This window comes from Oryx dammah, unplaced genomic scaffold (genome assembly GCF_014754425.2).
Source record: "Oryx dammah isolate SB20612 unplaced genomic scaffold, SCBI_Odam_1.1 HiC_scaffold_18, whole genome shotgun sequence".
NCBI classification, from domain to species: domain Eukaryota; kingdom Metazoa; phylum Chordata; class Mammalia; order Artiodactyla; family Bovidae; genus Oryx; species Oryx dammah.
This window is the reverse complement of record NW_024070202.1, coordinates 13,581,047-13,599,236: the sequence shown is the minus strand read 5'-3', so window position 1 is coordinate 13,599,236 and position 18,190 is coordinate 13,581,047. Positions and strand designations below refer to the sequence as shown.

General features: G+C 40.7%; 1 protein-coding gene across 3 annotated transcripts in view; it reads right to left on the bottom strand.

Annotated features, from left to right (window-relative positions):
* DYNC1I1 (dynein cytoplasmic 1 intermediate chain 1) overlaps nt 1-18,190 on the bottom strand; it is a 402,011-nt gene that overhangs the window by 310,685 nt on the left and 73,136 nt on the right. For 2 of the 3 annotated variants that reach the window (XM_040260481.1, XM_040260482.1), the window contains 3 exons: nt 15,564-15,680; nt 6,047-6,161; nt 3,226-3,316 (listed from right to left, as the gene is read on the bottom strand). In XM_040260481.1, the coding sequence (XP_040116415.1) occupies nt 3,226-3,316; nt 6,047-6,161; nt 15,564-15,671 (314 nt within the window). In that variant the 5' untranslated portion in view covers nt 15,672-15,680. Of the gene's footprint in view, nt 1-3,225; nt 3,368-6,046; nt 6,162-15,563; nt 15,681-18,190 lie in introns of all 3 variants that reach the window. The other variant, XM_040260479.1, reaches the window with a different exon arrangement.

Sequence of the window (18,190 nt, the reverse complement as noted above, 5' to 3'; positions counted from 1 at the left end):
TTTATTCATAGGTTAATTTTTTGAAACCCAAGAGCTTGTTCTTTGTTTAGTATGTTTAAACAAGCAATGATTAGTTGACTGTACCAAAATTAATTATGAGAAAGAGAAAAGTACCACAAATGTAAATTGTAAATGAGAAGCAGACTATAACTACAGAAGCAGAAATTGGAACACAAATTATGATATTATAAGTTTAAAAATTAAATCACACTAGTATAATTGAAAAAATGTTAAATATATCTACTCTCTATTCACTCAGTTTAGAAAATTTACTTAACTGCTCTTAAAAATCAATAAAATAAATTTTTGTTATACTTCATACGTTTAAAGCACCATTTAACCTTTTCTCTATAATAGGGCATATTAAGTATGCCAATTTCCAAATTAACCACTTACAGGGGTTATATAAGAAATGTTTGCTAATTCTGGCTCTGCAAAGCAAATTGTAGTTTTGGTTTGAAAGTCTGGCAAATGACAGAATTTATGTGCACCTTTAGGCAGGACCAGATGTGTTGCTTTGATTCCTAAGTTATCTTCTGCAAGATTTTCCATTTTTCAAAAAGTCCAAATTCTACACAAATATGCAAATTTATGGCTATAGAGTTATATTCTTAGGAATTACCAAGTGCTTTTCTCAGTCTCGTGTTTTATGAAGTGTTAGAGTTAACAGTAACTGCTTTCAAAGATGTTTCTTCTACAGAAAAAGACATTCCAAGTAGAATTTTAAAAACTGAAATATAACATTCTTCTGAAATTTTACTCCCATATATACTTTCTGGAAACAAAAACATAAATTTGCATGGAATGTGCCTAAGTTCAAAACAAGGGCACAGTTTACTAAGCTATTCCTAATGCCTTCTCAAGCCAACTCTGTGCTCAGTTCTTCTGAAAAATCATTTCCTCAATGTCAGTTTCTTTGCATCCCTATGAAACCTGCACTTAGCAAGGGATATACTCATTGACTTCCAGTTGCCCGCTCTTGCCAGAATGTTTCTATCAAGAACTGAAGCTAGTTGGAGTTTGTGTGAGGTGGGAGTAGATAGCACCTCTTCCAAAGTGGTTAAGTTAAAAAAATCATGTAAGAAGGGGAAAGGAATGACGTTCCCTCTAACAGAATAACTGCTGCTGTCCCCAGAGCGCTAACAGCATCAGTCAACTTTCTCTAGAAGTTTTCAAAAGGGCTAATCAACTATGAAGTTGGTAATAGTATTTAACACTGCCAATGGAACCCCTTGACACTACACATCACTGACACAATACCATCGCTGTGCAGAAACAGGCAAATATATTAACTTAATGATAGGTCAATGGGCCCCCCTAAGGAATGTGATTATATTGTGTCAGCTCTTGTATAAATGTTAGATCTTACATGCTGTGTTATTATTATTTTTCCTCCCCCACCCTCAAAGACCTTTTGAAGTGTTCAAAGCAAAAGATGAGGGAAGACGTGTGCTACTCCAAATCACAAAGGTGATTTGCTAACACAAACCAGCCTGGTGCCCACAAAAGCCTCTATGTTCACTTTTCTTAAATTGAAAGCAGTGTCCAACCTGTTTCAAAAGACCCTATGAAAACAAACCCTCAAGTCTGAAACACATGAACAGACAGGTATTGGTGAAATCATTTTAGTCTTATGTATTGATTTCAGAAAGCTAAAAATCCTACAACACAGGCTAACCCTATTCTCATTTCTCTGTTTTTCTCTACCAAAATTGCCGAGGCTTTTCTGAAAACAATGGACCATCAGAAGATAATGCTCATGATAAGGTGTTAAGAGAACAGAGAAAAATGCAAAATCGTATACCTCTCCTTCAGGAATTCCCTTGTGGCTCAGCTGGTCAAGAATCTGCCGGCAATGTGGGAGACCTGGGTTCAATCCCTGGGTTGGGAAGATCTCCTAGAGAAGGGAAAGGCTACCCACTCCAGTATTCTGGCCTGGAGAATTCCATGGACTATGTAAGTCCACAGAGTCGCAAAGAGTCGGACATGACTGAGCGACTTTCACTTCACTTCCTCCAGGAGCATATACAGTAGCAAGACATACAAACAGGTAGATAAGGATTGAAAGGTACCCTGACAAGACAAAGGCTGATCTGTTAGAATGCTGGGGCTGCGGATGATTGCTTCATTTATTGAATCTTCATTAAAATGTTTTATGATTATTTCAAAAGTCAGAGAGAGGTCAGACATCACCAACTCATGAGCCAAATCTAGCCCACAACTCCTTTTTAACAAAGTCATTAACATTTAATGTCCATGAGACTGTTGCATAAATATTTGCATTCTTAGCTTCTCATGAAAAATTGAAAGGTGTGGAAAACTTGGGTCCATGTTCCCATTTGAGCTCAACCAGCCCAAGAGCTATGGAGAGACCATCTGAGCTTTATAAAGGGAGTGCTAGCTAACAAGCTGCCAAAGGCCCCACTCCCCACTCATCTCTATCGCCTGCCTATGGGCACCCACATGTGGGAATACTGCTGAAGACACCTGGATTGAGAAAGTTTCCATGACCCCGTGCATATTAATGAGCCTTCTCCTTTCTCTCATCACACTGCTACATTTTGGATGTTCCCTCAGTGGTCAAATTAGAGAATGTCTGTATCGGCCTTGAGAAGTTAGTTACATAATCTTGGAATATACCTAGTGTAATAAAAGTTTGGCAACTGACAAAAATGAGGCAGTTAATCCTGATGATTATAATAATTAATAATGATAATAAAAACACTTTGGGGACCGAGCTCTCAAATTTGTCAACTCTACTAAGCAAATAAACAAGACTTTTGAAAAAGTAAATTTAAGGTTAGAATATCTCAGTGTTACACTCACAAAGATTCTCATGGAAACCAAAACCAAGGTAGAATAATGAGAAGCTAGATATATATTCCATTTGTCTTTGGTCCTTCCCTACTTTCTTTTAAACTGAAGCCAATGGATATGCTTGTGTTTGTCAAATAAGACATGTGGTATTAAATTAGCCTATTCACGGAAGAGTGATACTTATCACTTCAAGGGTTCAAAGCCAATTCTATATCACCAAAACTAGCAAGCCACCATAAATGAAAACATAAAAAAATGACTGATATATAAAGAGAAACGCACAGTTAACAATGTGCAACGGAATGGTGTGGTTTTCCAGACTTTTGGTTTCTTGCTTTTTTGGGAGGGGGGAGGGAGGGAGGTAATACTGACATCCCACCACAGCCTTGGTAAAGGGACAATTCTTACCTTGTTAACGGTCCCAGGTCGCCTGAGTCTTGGCTTCCAGCTTCACTGGGAGTGCTCACTGATTTCGAGGAGGGAGACATAGGGGTTGGGACTAAATAATGAAAATAACAGGTATCCCATGTTAAAAAATGCAGCGGCTGCACTGGGGAAGAGCAGTGTCAGATAAATCAAAACAAACGGGCTCAAATTAAAGTGATTGTATGGCCAGGAGAGATTGAGATGGGATAAGGAAAAAAAAAAAAGGAAAGAAAAGAAAAGGAAAAGAGTCCAGTGAATTTTTCATACTTCGGAAATTAAAATTTGAAATGAATTTAGACAGAATTAACTTAGAGATTCTAAGGCCATGTCCACCTTAACAAAGTAAAATGGAGAATCAAAACAGTTACCTGGATAATTCAAGGCAAATCCCTCTCTAGCATGAACTATCCAGATAATTCCAATCCTCCACTTTATTTTGTTAGTATAGATGTGACCTATTCAAAATAAAACGAGGTGTCTATAAAACTTTAAATGATTATGAAATAAGTGATTCTGAGGAATTTTAGAGGGTCATGGGGAGTCAGAAAAGTCTGCTGCATGTCTGCACTTGGAGGAAAGCCTATTGTCTGTGGAGTATAAACTGCATTTGCTATGAGAGACTAAACGACAGATAGAGAAAAGGGTAAATGTTGAACCCAGTAATTTAAAAATCTCTTTCAAAACAAAGCATGATGCCAGGCCGCTCTATTTTTACACTTAATTAATAGTTTCATCCCCTTGCACTGTTTACTGTGTTTGGGAATTGTGTTCTTTGCATCTGGCAGCTCTAGAAAGCACTGCCGTGTATATGTAAGCAAACCGCTATTCTGAAGACAGGAGAAACAGGTTCACAGAGCAAGGTCAGTGCAGGCTGGAACTCTCAAAGCAAGGGTAATACAAGAAAATAAATTAGAGGAAATGCAAGTGGATTTTTTCCCCTCTATCTTTCAGATACAAGCCAAACGTCCTTCAGATAGAAGCTGCACCAAATAGCCAAGGTGGCTCCAGGCCAGATGAGAACAGGATCTCAGTATCACTCATGCCAGAGACGCCATATGGGCAGCAAGAAACTTCAATACATAGTGTAGATTCCCATTTGGTTTCAATCATGTGCAATTTCCTTTTATTTATTTAATAAGGTAAAGGGTTTAACTATGTTGCCCAAATCCTATAACACAATGGCAGATCTGTCAAGAAACTAGGAATTTCATGTGGTTCTACAATTAATTCACTGATTACTCTCTGCAGTAAGTCAGAGGGTAAGTCAGAGAGATGGATAAAAGTTGAAAACAGGGTCCACTTTTGCCAGAGCCCTTTGGCAGGGATGACGGGATAGTTCAGAATTTGGTCATGGTTTAGGGATATTTAAACTGTTTGGCTTTTAAGGTTTAATTGCTGGCTTTATGCAGGTTAGGGGAGAACAAATATTCTACGGTTGTGTTTAACCAGCATTCACACTGCAGCAGAACTTCAAAGCCTATTTTGAGGCAAAAATATAACTGCCAAGGGTCTAACATGTATTACTTGTCAACTAAGTAATAAAAAGGTTTGTCAGCTCCTCACAGAAGACCCATCACTCAAATATCCTGTGGGTTACATCTCCCATACCACAAAGAAACTAACAAAATAATCAACGTCTTATTGGGGTTTATTATATCATTGTTAGACATATGATTTTACTTACTATTAATACACACTGAGGTTGAGTATAAAATGTTTTTTCATGGTGTTTTAGTTTTGTGTGTATGTACTGAATTGTATCCAGAAACACTTAATAATTTATATGATTATTATATTTTGCCCTTTTACTTACTTATATTGATATACACACTTGCCATTTTATTGTTCATGGGATAATTTTTATCGTTAATTTCAGTAATTATGGAAATAAATGAAAATTTATGCTAATATAAAAGCCAGTGATGGAATTAAAAGATGAACGATTTATAAAAGGGGATCTGATACTATCTTTATTTATATGTATTATTTCTAAAGCTTTTGTTTTACTATATTGGATATAACGTAGTTTTACAGACACCCTGGGATTACTCTGAAATGTATGGAAAGCAAATGGATAAAGAAAAATAAAATAACTTATCACATGAGTGATATATAGTGACAGAATAAACATATTATGTACAAGTCACCTTCAACAAAAATAAAAGAAATAGTTCAACATCCAAACCCTGAATAAAATGAGATCATGGATAAGTAACTAGGTATGAATGAGTTGGAGGTGGGGGGCTGCAGTAAAGATGCCGATTAGCAATGAAACCAAGATATACAACAGAGTCAAAGAAATTTAAACATGTTAATTAGCTGCTAATCTGCCACCATTTCAAGTTTTCCTTTAAGTTTCCCACCGAGCATTCTATTTTCATTATAGAATAACTCTGTGCCTGGGGTGGTTATGAAATTCATAACCAGATTCACAGTATTTAGGTTGGCAGAGAGAGGCTGGGATTCAGCAATGAAGTTTTCTTTTCTTCATCTTGCGATTTCTGGTATTTACCAGTGGTAACTCATTTAACAAGTATAAGATACTCTAACGGTAATGCAGTGGATTAGGTTGACTGCGGCATCAGCCAGTAAGCAGCCAATTGCTAACCACTCTACAATCTGTCCTCCTATCTCCTTCCAGCCCCCTCAATTCCAAAAATAAATACACCTGAACCATAAGCCAAAGCATTTCTTAAAACATAAAAACAAAAGGAGATGTAAAAGAATAGTAAACACTGGACATGGTATATCCTACACAAGTCAAATCTGAGGCTATATTAAAACACAAAGCGCTCTAAAGTACCTAAAGGGGGCTCTGGCGAGATCCCGATGCTTTGCAGCAGGGCCTCCGTCTCTCGGCGTTTGCGATCCAGGTCAGAGTCATCTGGAACTGGTTCTTTCTTCTGCTGCATGTCAGCCTACAAAAAGTAGATGCCAGTGAGAAGGTGAATAACCGAGCTAAATGTATGCCTCTGGATGAAACTGAAAATGGTAAATGCATGGCAGCAAAGACCAGGCAAAAGCCCTAAATAGATATAAACATGTGTATAAAGGATGAAAAAACATTGTAACATTGTAACTGCTCCATTTAATAACTACTATAAGTACCCAGTACTTTCTCTTCCGGTTGCAGGCTTTTTCCTGCCTCTATTACATGTTAGGAAAGTTTTTCTCACTTGGTCTCAGAAGAAACCATCAAGACAAAATATTTCTAACTTGGATGTGGATTTAAACAAAAAAAAAAAACAAATCTGTCTAGTTATTTAGATACCCATGTCCCTTCTGGGAAGACGTATTATCAGTTCTTGATGAGGATGCATTTGTAATATTCATGCCTCACATTTGGGATTATGCAAACAAGGAATTATTAGTGTCTGGCTGTAAGATTAGTTATGAAAATCTGTAACTGTAAAATACATGATTGTATCAGTACTCTAAGTTTACCATGGTTTCAATAAACCAGGCTAAAATTCTTATTAAGGCATGTGAACAATACTTATCTAAGTATTGTTACATAATTCTGATTTTCATGGGCTTTTCTGTTATACATATTAACTCAAAGGAGAAAATTATGCACGTGGAAAAATAAAAAACAAAAAGTCATTCAGGAGAGATACACTCTTTCCCCAAGTGCTTTCTTGGGGAAGACACACCTTGTATGAGCTTCTGATGCCCAGTTTGTCGTTTTGAAATGAGGAAAACAGAATGCTTGGTGGGAAAGTTAAAGGAAAAGCAACAAGTCAAAATAGCAAGAAGCCAAAACACAGGTTAAAGAAGGTTGGCGGTGGAATTCTGGGGGGAATTAAATACTCAGGTTTCTTTTCTTTTTCAGAACACAATTACTACTTAAGACAAGGCATTTGCCCCACATCTGAAACACGATAACATCCTATTTGATGTGCAGCTACTTCACAACAAGGCTTTGTGAGTTTCCAAGAGTGAGACTGTCTCAGAGTTTGTCAAAAGCCAATTATCCACTTATCAGACACACCTTCCTCTCCAGGGGCAAGTTGGGCTCCCTCACAGACACATTACCTCTTTCAGGAGTACAAAGCACATTTCAAAGCAGTAAAGCATAATTTCCCTCATGGCATCTACAACAGAAAGAGTTCATGCAACTTTGACTTGTGCCCAGATGGTAACCTACATGCCGACTATAAGCAAAATGCATCTTTGCACACAGTGCGGGGCTCAGTGCTTCTGTTTTATTCACCTCAGGCTTAAAATACACTCAGGTATTTGATGTCTTTGTTGTTCAGTCGCTAAGTAGTGTCTGACTCTTTGCAAACCCATGAACTGCAGCACACCAGGCTTCCCTGTCCTTCATATTTTCCAGAATTTGTTCAAACTCATGTCCATTGAGTTGGTGATGCCATCCATCTCATCCTCTGTTACCCCGTTCTCCTCCTGCCCTCAATCTTTCCCAGCATCAGGGTCTTTTCCAATGAGTTGGCTCTCTGTCATCAGAGGGAAAACTGCCATGATGGGGATCAATAAGGGCTAACGAGGATATAGAAGATTCAGGCTCTCTCATGTAATCCATGAGATTTCTGAAATGGCAGTTTAATCTTGGAAGACATGAAAGCTCACATTCTTTCCCAATTTTAACCTTTAAACTAGCAAGTTCCAAAGTTTATGCAAACAGAGGCAAAGATGTGTGCATGCTAAGTCACTTCAGCTGTGTCTAAGTCTTTGCGACACTATGGTCTTTTTAGCCCACCAGGCTCTTCTGTCCATGGGATTCTCCTGGCAAGAATACTGGAGAAGGTTGCCATGCCCTCCTCCAGGGAATCTCCCCAACTCAGGGATCAAACCCACATCTCTTATGTCTCCTGCATTGGCAGGCTGGTTCTTTACCACTAGCACCACCTGGGAAGCCCAGAGGCAAAGACAGAACTAAGATTTTTAAAAAGGACCTTGCAGAGTGATGATCTATATCAATGTTCACCTGTCATAAATTGAAAAGAAGGACTGAAGGGAAAGTGGGGCAATAAAAGAAAAGGGAATCACCACTGTCACTATTGAAGTATAAATTTAAAAAAAAAAAAAGCAAGATAAACAAAATTCGTCTCAGGAAGCCAAAGTGGCATAGCATGGTTTTACAGTGAAGAGGTAAGCCATAACTGACTGGACTGTCAACTTCACGGAGAATAGATACGTGTTTGTTTTGTTCACAACTATATCCTCACATCTAGATCAAGGCTTGCGACACAGTCAGCGCTTAGTTTAAAAATGCTGAATGAATGAAACGATTGCCTTTGGTAACTGGTATGTTACAGATAGTGAATCTAAGAATTATACACCATTCAGGAGAGTTTCCACCAGCTACACCCCATTCAAAAAGCTCCTTTAGCACACAACCATGAGAAAGCATCATCTAAACTCCCAGTGACCCAGTGCTCGTAACAAAGCCATTTCTATATTCTAGCAATAGCAACAAAAAAATTGAACCTTTCTTCATCCTTTCAACAAAAATTTATTTAAGGACAACAGGGTGCCAGTGATAATGAACATGAGTTCTAACGAAGCTATAGAGTGAAACAGAAGAGCCATCCAATCTTTTCCTTTTGAATAAACTGAAGACATACTATCTATAACTTTCTGTCATGTATGCCCAAGGCAGAAAGGCACAGAATTTGTTTTTCTTTCATTCTAACTTTCATCATTAAGCATTCAAGAATCATATTAGAATGGGCTTCCCTGGAGGCTCAGTGGTAAAGAATCTGACTGCCCAGCAGGAAACGTGGGTTTGATCCCTGGGTTGGGAAGATCCCCTGGAGAAGAAATGGCAACCCACACCAATATTCCTGCCTGGGAAAGCCTATGGACAGAGGAACCTGGCAGGCTATAGTCCCTCGGGTTGCAAAAGAGTTGGACATGACTTAGCGACTAAAAAGAACAAGAAATATATCAGAGAGTAAACCTTGTGTCAACACGCATTGCCAGTGTGCAAAAGCAGCATGCAGAACGCCATCTCCAAAGTGTCTCCCCCACAACACAAGGTGCCTCCACAACTCATTCTCTGCCTTCTGCCTTTTTTACTTAACGAAACAGACAATGCAATGACAGATGACATGTATTAGTAAGGATAAATTGTCCATCTAGGCATAACAGAAGCTTAGGAAAGCCACTGACACTCAACATTGACCAGGAAAAATGCAAGGTTAGGTAACTAGGGCTTATTGGAAATAAAGCCAGTTCCTAACTGCTATCAATTAACACCTTAAACTAAACAATGTGCTTCTTCATCCAAGACAGTTATACCAAGTGCCCTAATCATGAAACCTTTGACATTTCCCATGTAAATACTACAGAGTCCTCATACATTTTAATGACTCAATAAGGAGTTTTTGCATACTAGTAATTTAAAATATGCTTCATGTCTCTCCCAGCAAATGGTATTTCTGTTTGTGAGCTGAGACCCAGAGAGGGTACCCAAAGAAAGAAAATTTGTCAGCTGAATGATTCATCATTTTTCCAATGACAGCTGCAGAGTTGTTAACACATGAGGACAGGTCAGAAAACCTCTGTCCATCTTGTTGTTGTTTGTTGTTCAGTCGCTAAGTCTTGTCCGACTCTTTGCAACCCCATGGACTGCAGCATGCCAGGCTTTCCTGTCCCTCACTATCTCCTGGCATTTGCCCAAGTTATGTGCCTTGAGTCAGTGATGCCATCCAACCATCTCATCTGACCTTGTGGCAATTCAGCAGAAGGCCAAGAACAGGACAAAATGTCAGGGTGGCCTCATTAAGCACACATCATTGCTTTAAAGCCAATTTTTCATGAAATTGGCTCTGCATCTTAAATGGTGGCCACTATAATTATTTAAAAATCAGACTGCATCCATAATAGCACAACCAAGAAAGCAGTTGACATCCAAAGGCACAGAGTGGTAATTTTATACATGAACACAGTTTCCTGGGTCTGCGGAGACAATCAACCTGGGTGGTCCCAATTCACACTAGTTTTCAGTCATGGCAAATACACTGACACTCAGATTAGCAATTAAAGAGCACTTTGTTTCCTTTTTATTCTAAACATGTTTTATTCAAAACATAAGCTTAATGCATGCTAAGTCACTTCAGTCGTGTCCAACTCTTCACAACCCCGTGGACTGTAGCCTGCCAGGCTCCTCTGTCCACAGAACTCTCCGGGCAAGAATATTGGAGTGGATTGCCATTTCCTTCTCCAACATAAGCTTAAGGCTATTTCTAACTCTCTACAAACAAGACAAAAACTAGGAAATCTTAAACTCGAGAGTCAATGACAACGGCCCTTACCTTAACTGGAGCATCCCACAGACTCAGGACCTGAAGCTTCCAAGGAAATTCACAGAAAAAAAAAATGCAGGTGCTTGGAAAGAATGTCTGTGACCAGCATTTCAGACCCGCCCTCCCTAGGTCAGCTATTCATTCATTCTCTCACTCCTTAGTTCTATGAAAAGTGAAAATGGTAGTCACTCAGCTGTGTCCAACTCTTTGCAACTCCATGGACTGTAGCCTGCCAGGCTCCTCTCTCCATGGAATTCTCCAGGCAAGAATCCTGGAAGGGGTAGCCATTCCCTTCTCCAGGGGATCTTCCCCGGGAATCAAACCCGGGTCTCCTGTATTGCAGGCAGATTCTTTTACTGTCTGAGCCACCAGGGAAGTGCCCCTCTATTGAAGACCTACTATGTGGCAGGATCTGTGCTGGACATTGACTCCGTGATGAAAAATACAACCCTGTCCCCCAAAGCTTGTGCTCAGTGAGGAGGAAAAAACACATGAATAGGTAAATGGTGCTAAAGAATTTGGTAAGGTCAGGGATAGGGCATAGGACTAACTCAGTCATGGGTTAGAGAAAGGTTAGAGAAGGGTTAGAGAAGGCTTTCGAGAGGAAGAGCCATCCAGGCTGAGAACTGAAAGACACATGGTTAACAGAGCAGCGGAAGCCAAGTGGAGAGAATATTCATGAACTCCTGTCAAGAGAAAGCCTGGCCCATGGAGGGAAATGTAAGAAGCCGAGCCTTGCTGGCTGGAATGTGGATTTAGGGAGAAAGGAAATGAAATGGAACAGGGAGAGCCGCTGTGCCTGTCTGGGACCCCTGATCAGTGGAAGCTGGAGAAGGGGTGCTGAAAGCGTGACTCCAGGTTTCTGATCTGGACAACTGGCTGGAATAGGGGGTCCTTCCTGAGACTGGAGATAAAGTCAGATCACTTCTGAGGCTCAGCCCCTAGGGCCCAAGAGCATGTGAAAAAGAAAGATCAGAAGAGATTACTTCCAGGTTTCTTTCAACTACAAAATGCTGTCATCCCAGGAAACTAGGGGCCTTGGATTAGAAGACTCTGCCGACAATGGGGCATTTTTGAAAAATGGAGTCCCCAGCGTTGATGCTGACGAATGGCCCCGCGTGAGGGCCATTTCAGGAGCAGAGTTTCAGCCGCTTCTTACCAAGCAGATCCTCTGTGTCTCCACAGCCCTGCATCACCTCCTTGGATCCTCACAGAACTCCGAGGAAGGACCCACTCTCCCCTCCATTTTACAGAGGGAAATCCAAGTGCAGAAGGGTCCCAGACCCATTCAAGGTCATCCTGCAAAGGGCAGAACCAGGGTTCCCAGCCACGTGAAGCTTGAAAGCCTCTGTGTTAACCCAGCGTTCTACTGCCTGTGTCTTATTAATACAACACTGGACTCTCAGAACAAACCAAGTCATCACAATCTGACCCAAGGAAAGATCTTTTAAGGGGAGATGGGCTTGAAGGGTCAGCGCTGAAAGTCAGGGTAGACCTTCAGGATGATACAGTTCAGTTCAGTTCAGTTCAGTTCAGTCGCTCAGTCGTGTCCAACTCCTTGCGACCCCATGAATCGCAGCACGCCAGGCCTCCCTGTCCATCAGCAACTCCCAGAGTTCACTCAGACTCACGTCCATCGAGTCAGTGATGCCAACCAGCCATCTCATCCTCTGTCGTCCCCTTCTCCTCCTGCCCCCAATCCCTCCCAGCATCAGAGTCTTTTCCAATGAGTCAACTCTTCACATGAGGTGGCCCAAGTACTGGAGTTTCAGCTTTAGCTTTTTTCTGCTAAAGCTGAAATGAGAGATTTCATTCTCTCCAAAGAAATCCCAGGGCTGATCTCCTTCGGAATGGACTGGTTGGATCTCCTTGCAGTCCAAGGGACTCTCAAGAGTCAATGATCCCCAAATCTGACCCTATTTCGATACTTCCAACCAGAAGCTCTGGGGAGGGGAGACTGGGACTCCATTGCCATAGGACCTCCCTGATGGCTCAGCCCGTGGAGAATCCACTTGCCAACGCAGGAGACACAGGAGATACAGGCTCAATCCCTGGGTCGAGAAGATCCCCTGCAGGAGGAAATGGCAACCCACTCCAGAATTCTTGCCCGAAAAATCCAATGGACAGAGGAGGCTGGCAGGCTACAACCCGTGGGGTCGCCAAGAGCTGGACACGACCGAGTGACTAACATGCAGCTACCATGGAGCAGAGTCAGGTTTCAAGCAGACTGTCAGTTTAGCAACAAGGAGACCAAGACTATGTAAAACTTTAATTCCAAAAGGAGGTGGAGGCCCAGGAAGGCCCCACATCCAGGCGCTCTGCACACACCATCACCCCCCACCCCACAATCCGCTGTCCCCAACCCCCAAGGCTCTGTCTGTTGAATGAAAGCTAAATCCCCACCAGGCAAAGTTATGCGGTATAGGAACAGAAAGGGTGGCCTGTTTCCATCAGTCTTGTTTGCCTGTAATTTCCTCCCCCCAAATGTGTGAAATGACAAGGATGAAGCAGACAGCATAATTTGGAGCCAGATTTCCCATATCACTTGGCATTTTGTGGTAATTCTATGGAATTCAAGTTGGATATTAGGATGTCAGTTTAAAAGGAAACCGATTATTAGTAAAGGATAACAGGTGCTTTAAAACTACAATAAGTGTTGACATTTGAAGGAAAGGGAGCATAATAACTTAATGCTTTTTTTGGCTTCACATGGAAATGAATAGCCATTCCTTGTCAATTCTCACCTCTGCCTCACTCAAGACTGCATATATAACAGCAGAGATCTCCAAAGGCAAAACATTATGCTCACTGTCAAGGACAAATAAACTATGGCATCAATCAAAGCATAATGGTACCAAGAGAAGCAAGATGCCAGGAGGTCAGAGGGTGACACAATTATGTTTTACTTTGCTGGAAAATAATTGTTAAGAGATTTTTTTGCCTTGGTCTCCCAGCCTTATAGTGTGAAACAGCACTTAGCTTCTAAGTCTTCAAAATACATTATTTTTTCCCTTAAAATAAAAGTAGGGAAGCAGGTCTGACTTCTATACACATAGCAATACCACACTATACAAAGCTTCCTTCTTAGAAAACTACCAAAAATATATGTGGCATCTGGTTTTTGTACAAGATGTGGGCTATTTCTACACCACCACAACAAATCAGAGAATTAAAAATAAATTATTTGTTGGATTGAGATAATAGGAAAGATACATGATATAGCAGAAAGGCATTTAATTGGGAACTAAGAGTCCCGGATTCCATTCCTACACTGTTGGTGGAAATGTAAGTAGGTGTAGCCGCCATGGAAAACAATATGGAGGTTCCTCAGAAAACTACAAATAGAATTCACTGCATGACCCAGCAATCCCACTCCTGGGAAAATATCTGGGCAAAACTATAATTCAAAAAGATGCATGCACCCCTATGTTCAGAGCAGCGCTACTCAAATAGCCAAGACACGGGAAGAACCTCAACATCCACCAACAGATGAATGAAGAAGGAAGACGTGACCCATATATACAATGGACTACTACTCCCTCATTAAAAAGAGTGAAATAAGGCCATTTGCAGCAACACGTGTGGGCCCGAGACGATCACACGCAGTGAAGTCGGTCAGAAGGAGGAAGACAAATGTCATACGATACCGCTTGCATGTGGAACTAAAATAGTGCACAAATGAACCTGTCTACAAAACAGCAACAAATTCACAGACACAGAAATCCGACTTTTAGCTGCCAAGCGGAGGGGAGAGGACGGGACTGGGAGTTTGGGATTGGTAGATGCAAACGATGACATTTAGAATGGATAAACAACAAGGTCCTAATGATTAGCACAGGGAACTATATTGCAAATCCTGTGATAAACCACAGTGAAAAAGAATATGAAAAAGAATGTATGTTTGTGTACACCTGAGCCACTTTGCTGTAGAGCAGAGATTGGCAAACATTATAAATCAACTATACTTCAATAAAGGAGTTTTTAAAATATTTTACAGGAGGAAAAGAACATACATCACAATTTCTTTAGAAATAACAGTGAAAGAAATTAAGAAAAAGAAAGGATGGCTTTTCTATTACAGTATGCTTATTAAATGGTCTAAAGTCTTAATTAAAAAAAAAAAAAGAGTTCTGTATTCCAGGTCTGACAGGCAGAAAAGCTGCACTTCACCTCTGGGCTTCTGTTGCTTTGGTGGCATAAAGAGGAGCCTGAATGGAAGGTCACTAAAATCTCTTCTGGATGTAACGTGTCATACAGCAGTATCGACTACACTATCTACTCCCTCATCAAAGGAGAAAAATGCAGCTTTCCCTTTACCAATTCCAGCATACTTATTTACCCTGAAAAATACACACACTGAGGAAATAATGGTAATCCACTGCCATCGTTTTCTATTTTCCTCCTAAAATGTTCAGGTTGGGTAGTTGTTTTTTTTTTTTAAAGCCTTTGGTCAACACTACTTTCATTAAGTAGTAACTACATCCCAGGTTACTGGGACAGAGTTACTAAGAAGACGTCAGAGGATGAGACGGCTGGATGGTATCACCGATGCAGTGGACATGAACTTGGGCAAACTTCAGGAGATGTTGAGGGACAGGGAGGCCTGGCATGCTGCAGTCCCTGGGGTCGCAAAGAGTCGGACATGACTGATATTGCTAAGTGCTTTATAAGATCAATTTGTTTAATCCTCATGACTGGACACTACTGGGCACTATTTCCCTGTTAAGCACAGGAAACTGAGACCTGGAGAGGTGAAGGGATTTCTAACAGTAGAGCTATTGCAGATCACTTTCAGGGTTCTATTTAAGTCTGGGGTAAACTTGGGGTTTGGGGATCCCTGGACCAAATGCTATTGATCATTTATGTGGTGCCTGACCAGTACACAATAGATGGCAATGAGCTTACTGTTCTAAGTATGTAAATATCACTCATTTTATGCAGGTATTGTAAATGCATTCTTTCACAGGGTCCTCCTTATCCATTTGACCAGCCCCTCGGAATTGAGTGGTTTTCCTTTCCCCTGATGATAGCACAGCACCCAGGACTTACCTCTTTCTTTTTTCTCTCCTCTTCCTTCCGTTTCTTCTCTTCTCTTATCTGTGCTAAGCGCTGTTTTTTGCGCTCTAGCTCAGCTTTTAAGTCACTTTTGTCAGACATGTTGGTTTCCTTGGAGCAAAAGAAGAAAAAAAGTGAATATACACAAATAACTTTTCTGTATTATCACTGCAGAAATCATTTAAAAGGCAATCAAACTTGAAAACAGAACTTCTGGGTAGACTGTATACCTTACCCTCTGTTGAAAAATCAAATAAATTAAGTTAGATCTGATCTCCTCCTATATAAAATCTTCCCTTTTCATGTGCACATAAACATATGAAAAAATACAACATTATAGGCTATTCTATAATAGCAACTTAATTCAGAATAACACATTTTCCTGTACAAGTTTCTTAACAAGTAAACAAGAAGAGAATCAAAGAAGAACCATCATCATGACTTCCGATTTAGATGATAATGGACCAATTCATCCTCACACTGAGAAAAGAAAATGGGCTGTCATAAACTCTTAAAGACATGCCTTGCTCAAATTTCTATGCACTCAAGAAACATTCCTCCACCAAGCTTGGGCACATGGAGATTTCATTTTGCCTAATATTATATGCATCAGGGAAGACAGCCCTGAGGACCTAACGTGTTAATCTTTTCCCGTAAAACTCCTCCTGAACTGTCACAATTAATTTCATCTCCAATACAACCCTATTTCTAGTTTCTATAAAACTTTCATTTGCATACTGAATGCAATTCTGCTTATTCTGGCACTTTTCCTTTTCGCAGCAAAAAATGTTTGTGAGCACATGAATTAGCAGATAACACTATGACAAGTTCTTGGGAAAACTGATCTGAACAAGAGTTTTCATGTTAACGGTGAGGATGATCCTAGTGGTGATGGTGCCAGACATTTCAAGTAAAATGAATTTGGAGAAGACTGTCACCAATTATCCATCATTTATATTTGTCTCTTTTCTGCTCCCAATTGGAAACTAAGAAAATGGAAGCACTGAGAAATGAAGAACCCTTCTCTGACCCAAATTTCTTAAAAAACTAATGATAAATGTCACTAGTATCCATTTGCATACTACTTGTGTGCAACTACGATGAATATAGGAATACACACATATAGTATACCTCTAAGTAGATGACAAAGCAAGGGACAGAAAAAAAAACACCCTAAAGGATACAAAGTGGGGCTTCCCTGGTGGCTCAGCAGTAAAGAATCTGCCTGCCAATGCAGGAGACACGGGGTCAGTCCCTGATCCAGGAAGACCCCCCAAGCCTAGGTGCACCTTGGTCGTGTCACAGCTCCTGAGCCTGTGCTCTAGAGCTGGAGAGCTGCGGCTATAGAACCCACACACTGCAACCACTGAAGCCTGCGGGCCCATGGGCCTGTGCTCTGCAACAAGAGACGCTACTCCAACAAGAAGCCTGCCCACACCAGCTAGAGAGTAGCCCACGTTCCTAGCAACTTAAGAAAAGCCCAGCCAAGAAAGCCCAACACAGTCAAAACTAAATAAATAAATAAACTTTATATATATATATGTTTTTATATGTATGCATGTGTGTGTATTATATGTATATATAAAGCACAAGCAATGAAAAATCCTGCAACTTCCTGTCACTGTCTTTAGAAGGTAATCAAGAATCTGCAGTCACCCTTAGGCACGTTCAGATAAAATACACACTGGGGAGTGTACTGTGTTCCTCCTGTCCTACCACACACGTTTTTGCTTATAAGATGATGGCAAAGATTTGCAGAAATAATAACCACCATCATCATGATAATCAATCTCTGCTATTCACGACCATGCTCTCCATTTTCAACACATGCTCGTTGAATAGTTAACCTGTGCTAGGCATTCTCTGCAGAGCCAGATTCTTTCCTTCAAGGACTGCACATCTTAACTCTGTGAGCATGCGGTGTGGCTGGAAATGCTCCCTGAGAGCTTGGCGCACTGATCACTGAGTGCCAGACACTTTACATGTATTATCACATTTAATCACAACCATCCAAGAAGACCAATATTATCACGAGTGCCTTTTTCACAATTCAGATAAAGGAGATTCCGCAAGACCTAACCCTGTATAGTCCATACATTTGTTGTTGTTGTCCACTTGCTAAGTTGTGACCCCATGGACTGCAGCAGGCCAGGCCTCCCTGTCCCTCACTATCTCTTGGAGTTTGCTTGAGTTCAAGTTAAAGTCCATACACAGAAGGACCTCGGTTTAAGCATGTCCATACTCTGAACCTCACTCTGCTGATCGCCAATTAATGCAAAACAAGACACAGATCTGGTGGAGTAGATGAGGTGAGCTTTGAGTAGTGGAATTTGAACTTGATATGGATTGAGGTCAGGGACTAGCACAGGAAGGGGAGACAGAGATCTGCAAAGATCTGCAGAAGAGAGAACCAGCAGGCTGTGCATGAGAGGAGCAGATGAATTCAAGTCAAGAAATACAAACTTTAATCAGTAAGAACAGACCCATGGAAGCAAGTGGCAAAGACCTGAAAAAAACAGAAAAGTGGGTTCACTAGGTATAATAAGGGTTGGGAAATCAACAGGTGTATGAAAAAGAAAAGTGACAAAATGAAAACAGGATATAAATTTGCTTATGCCTAT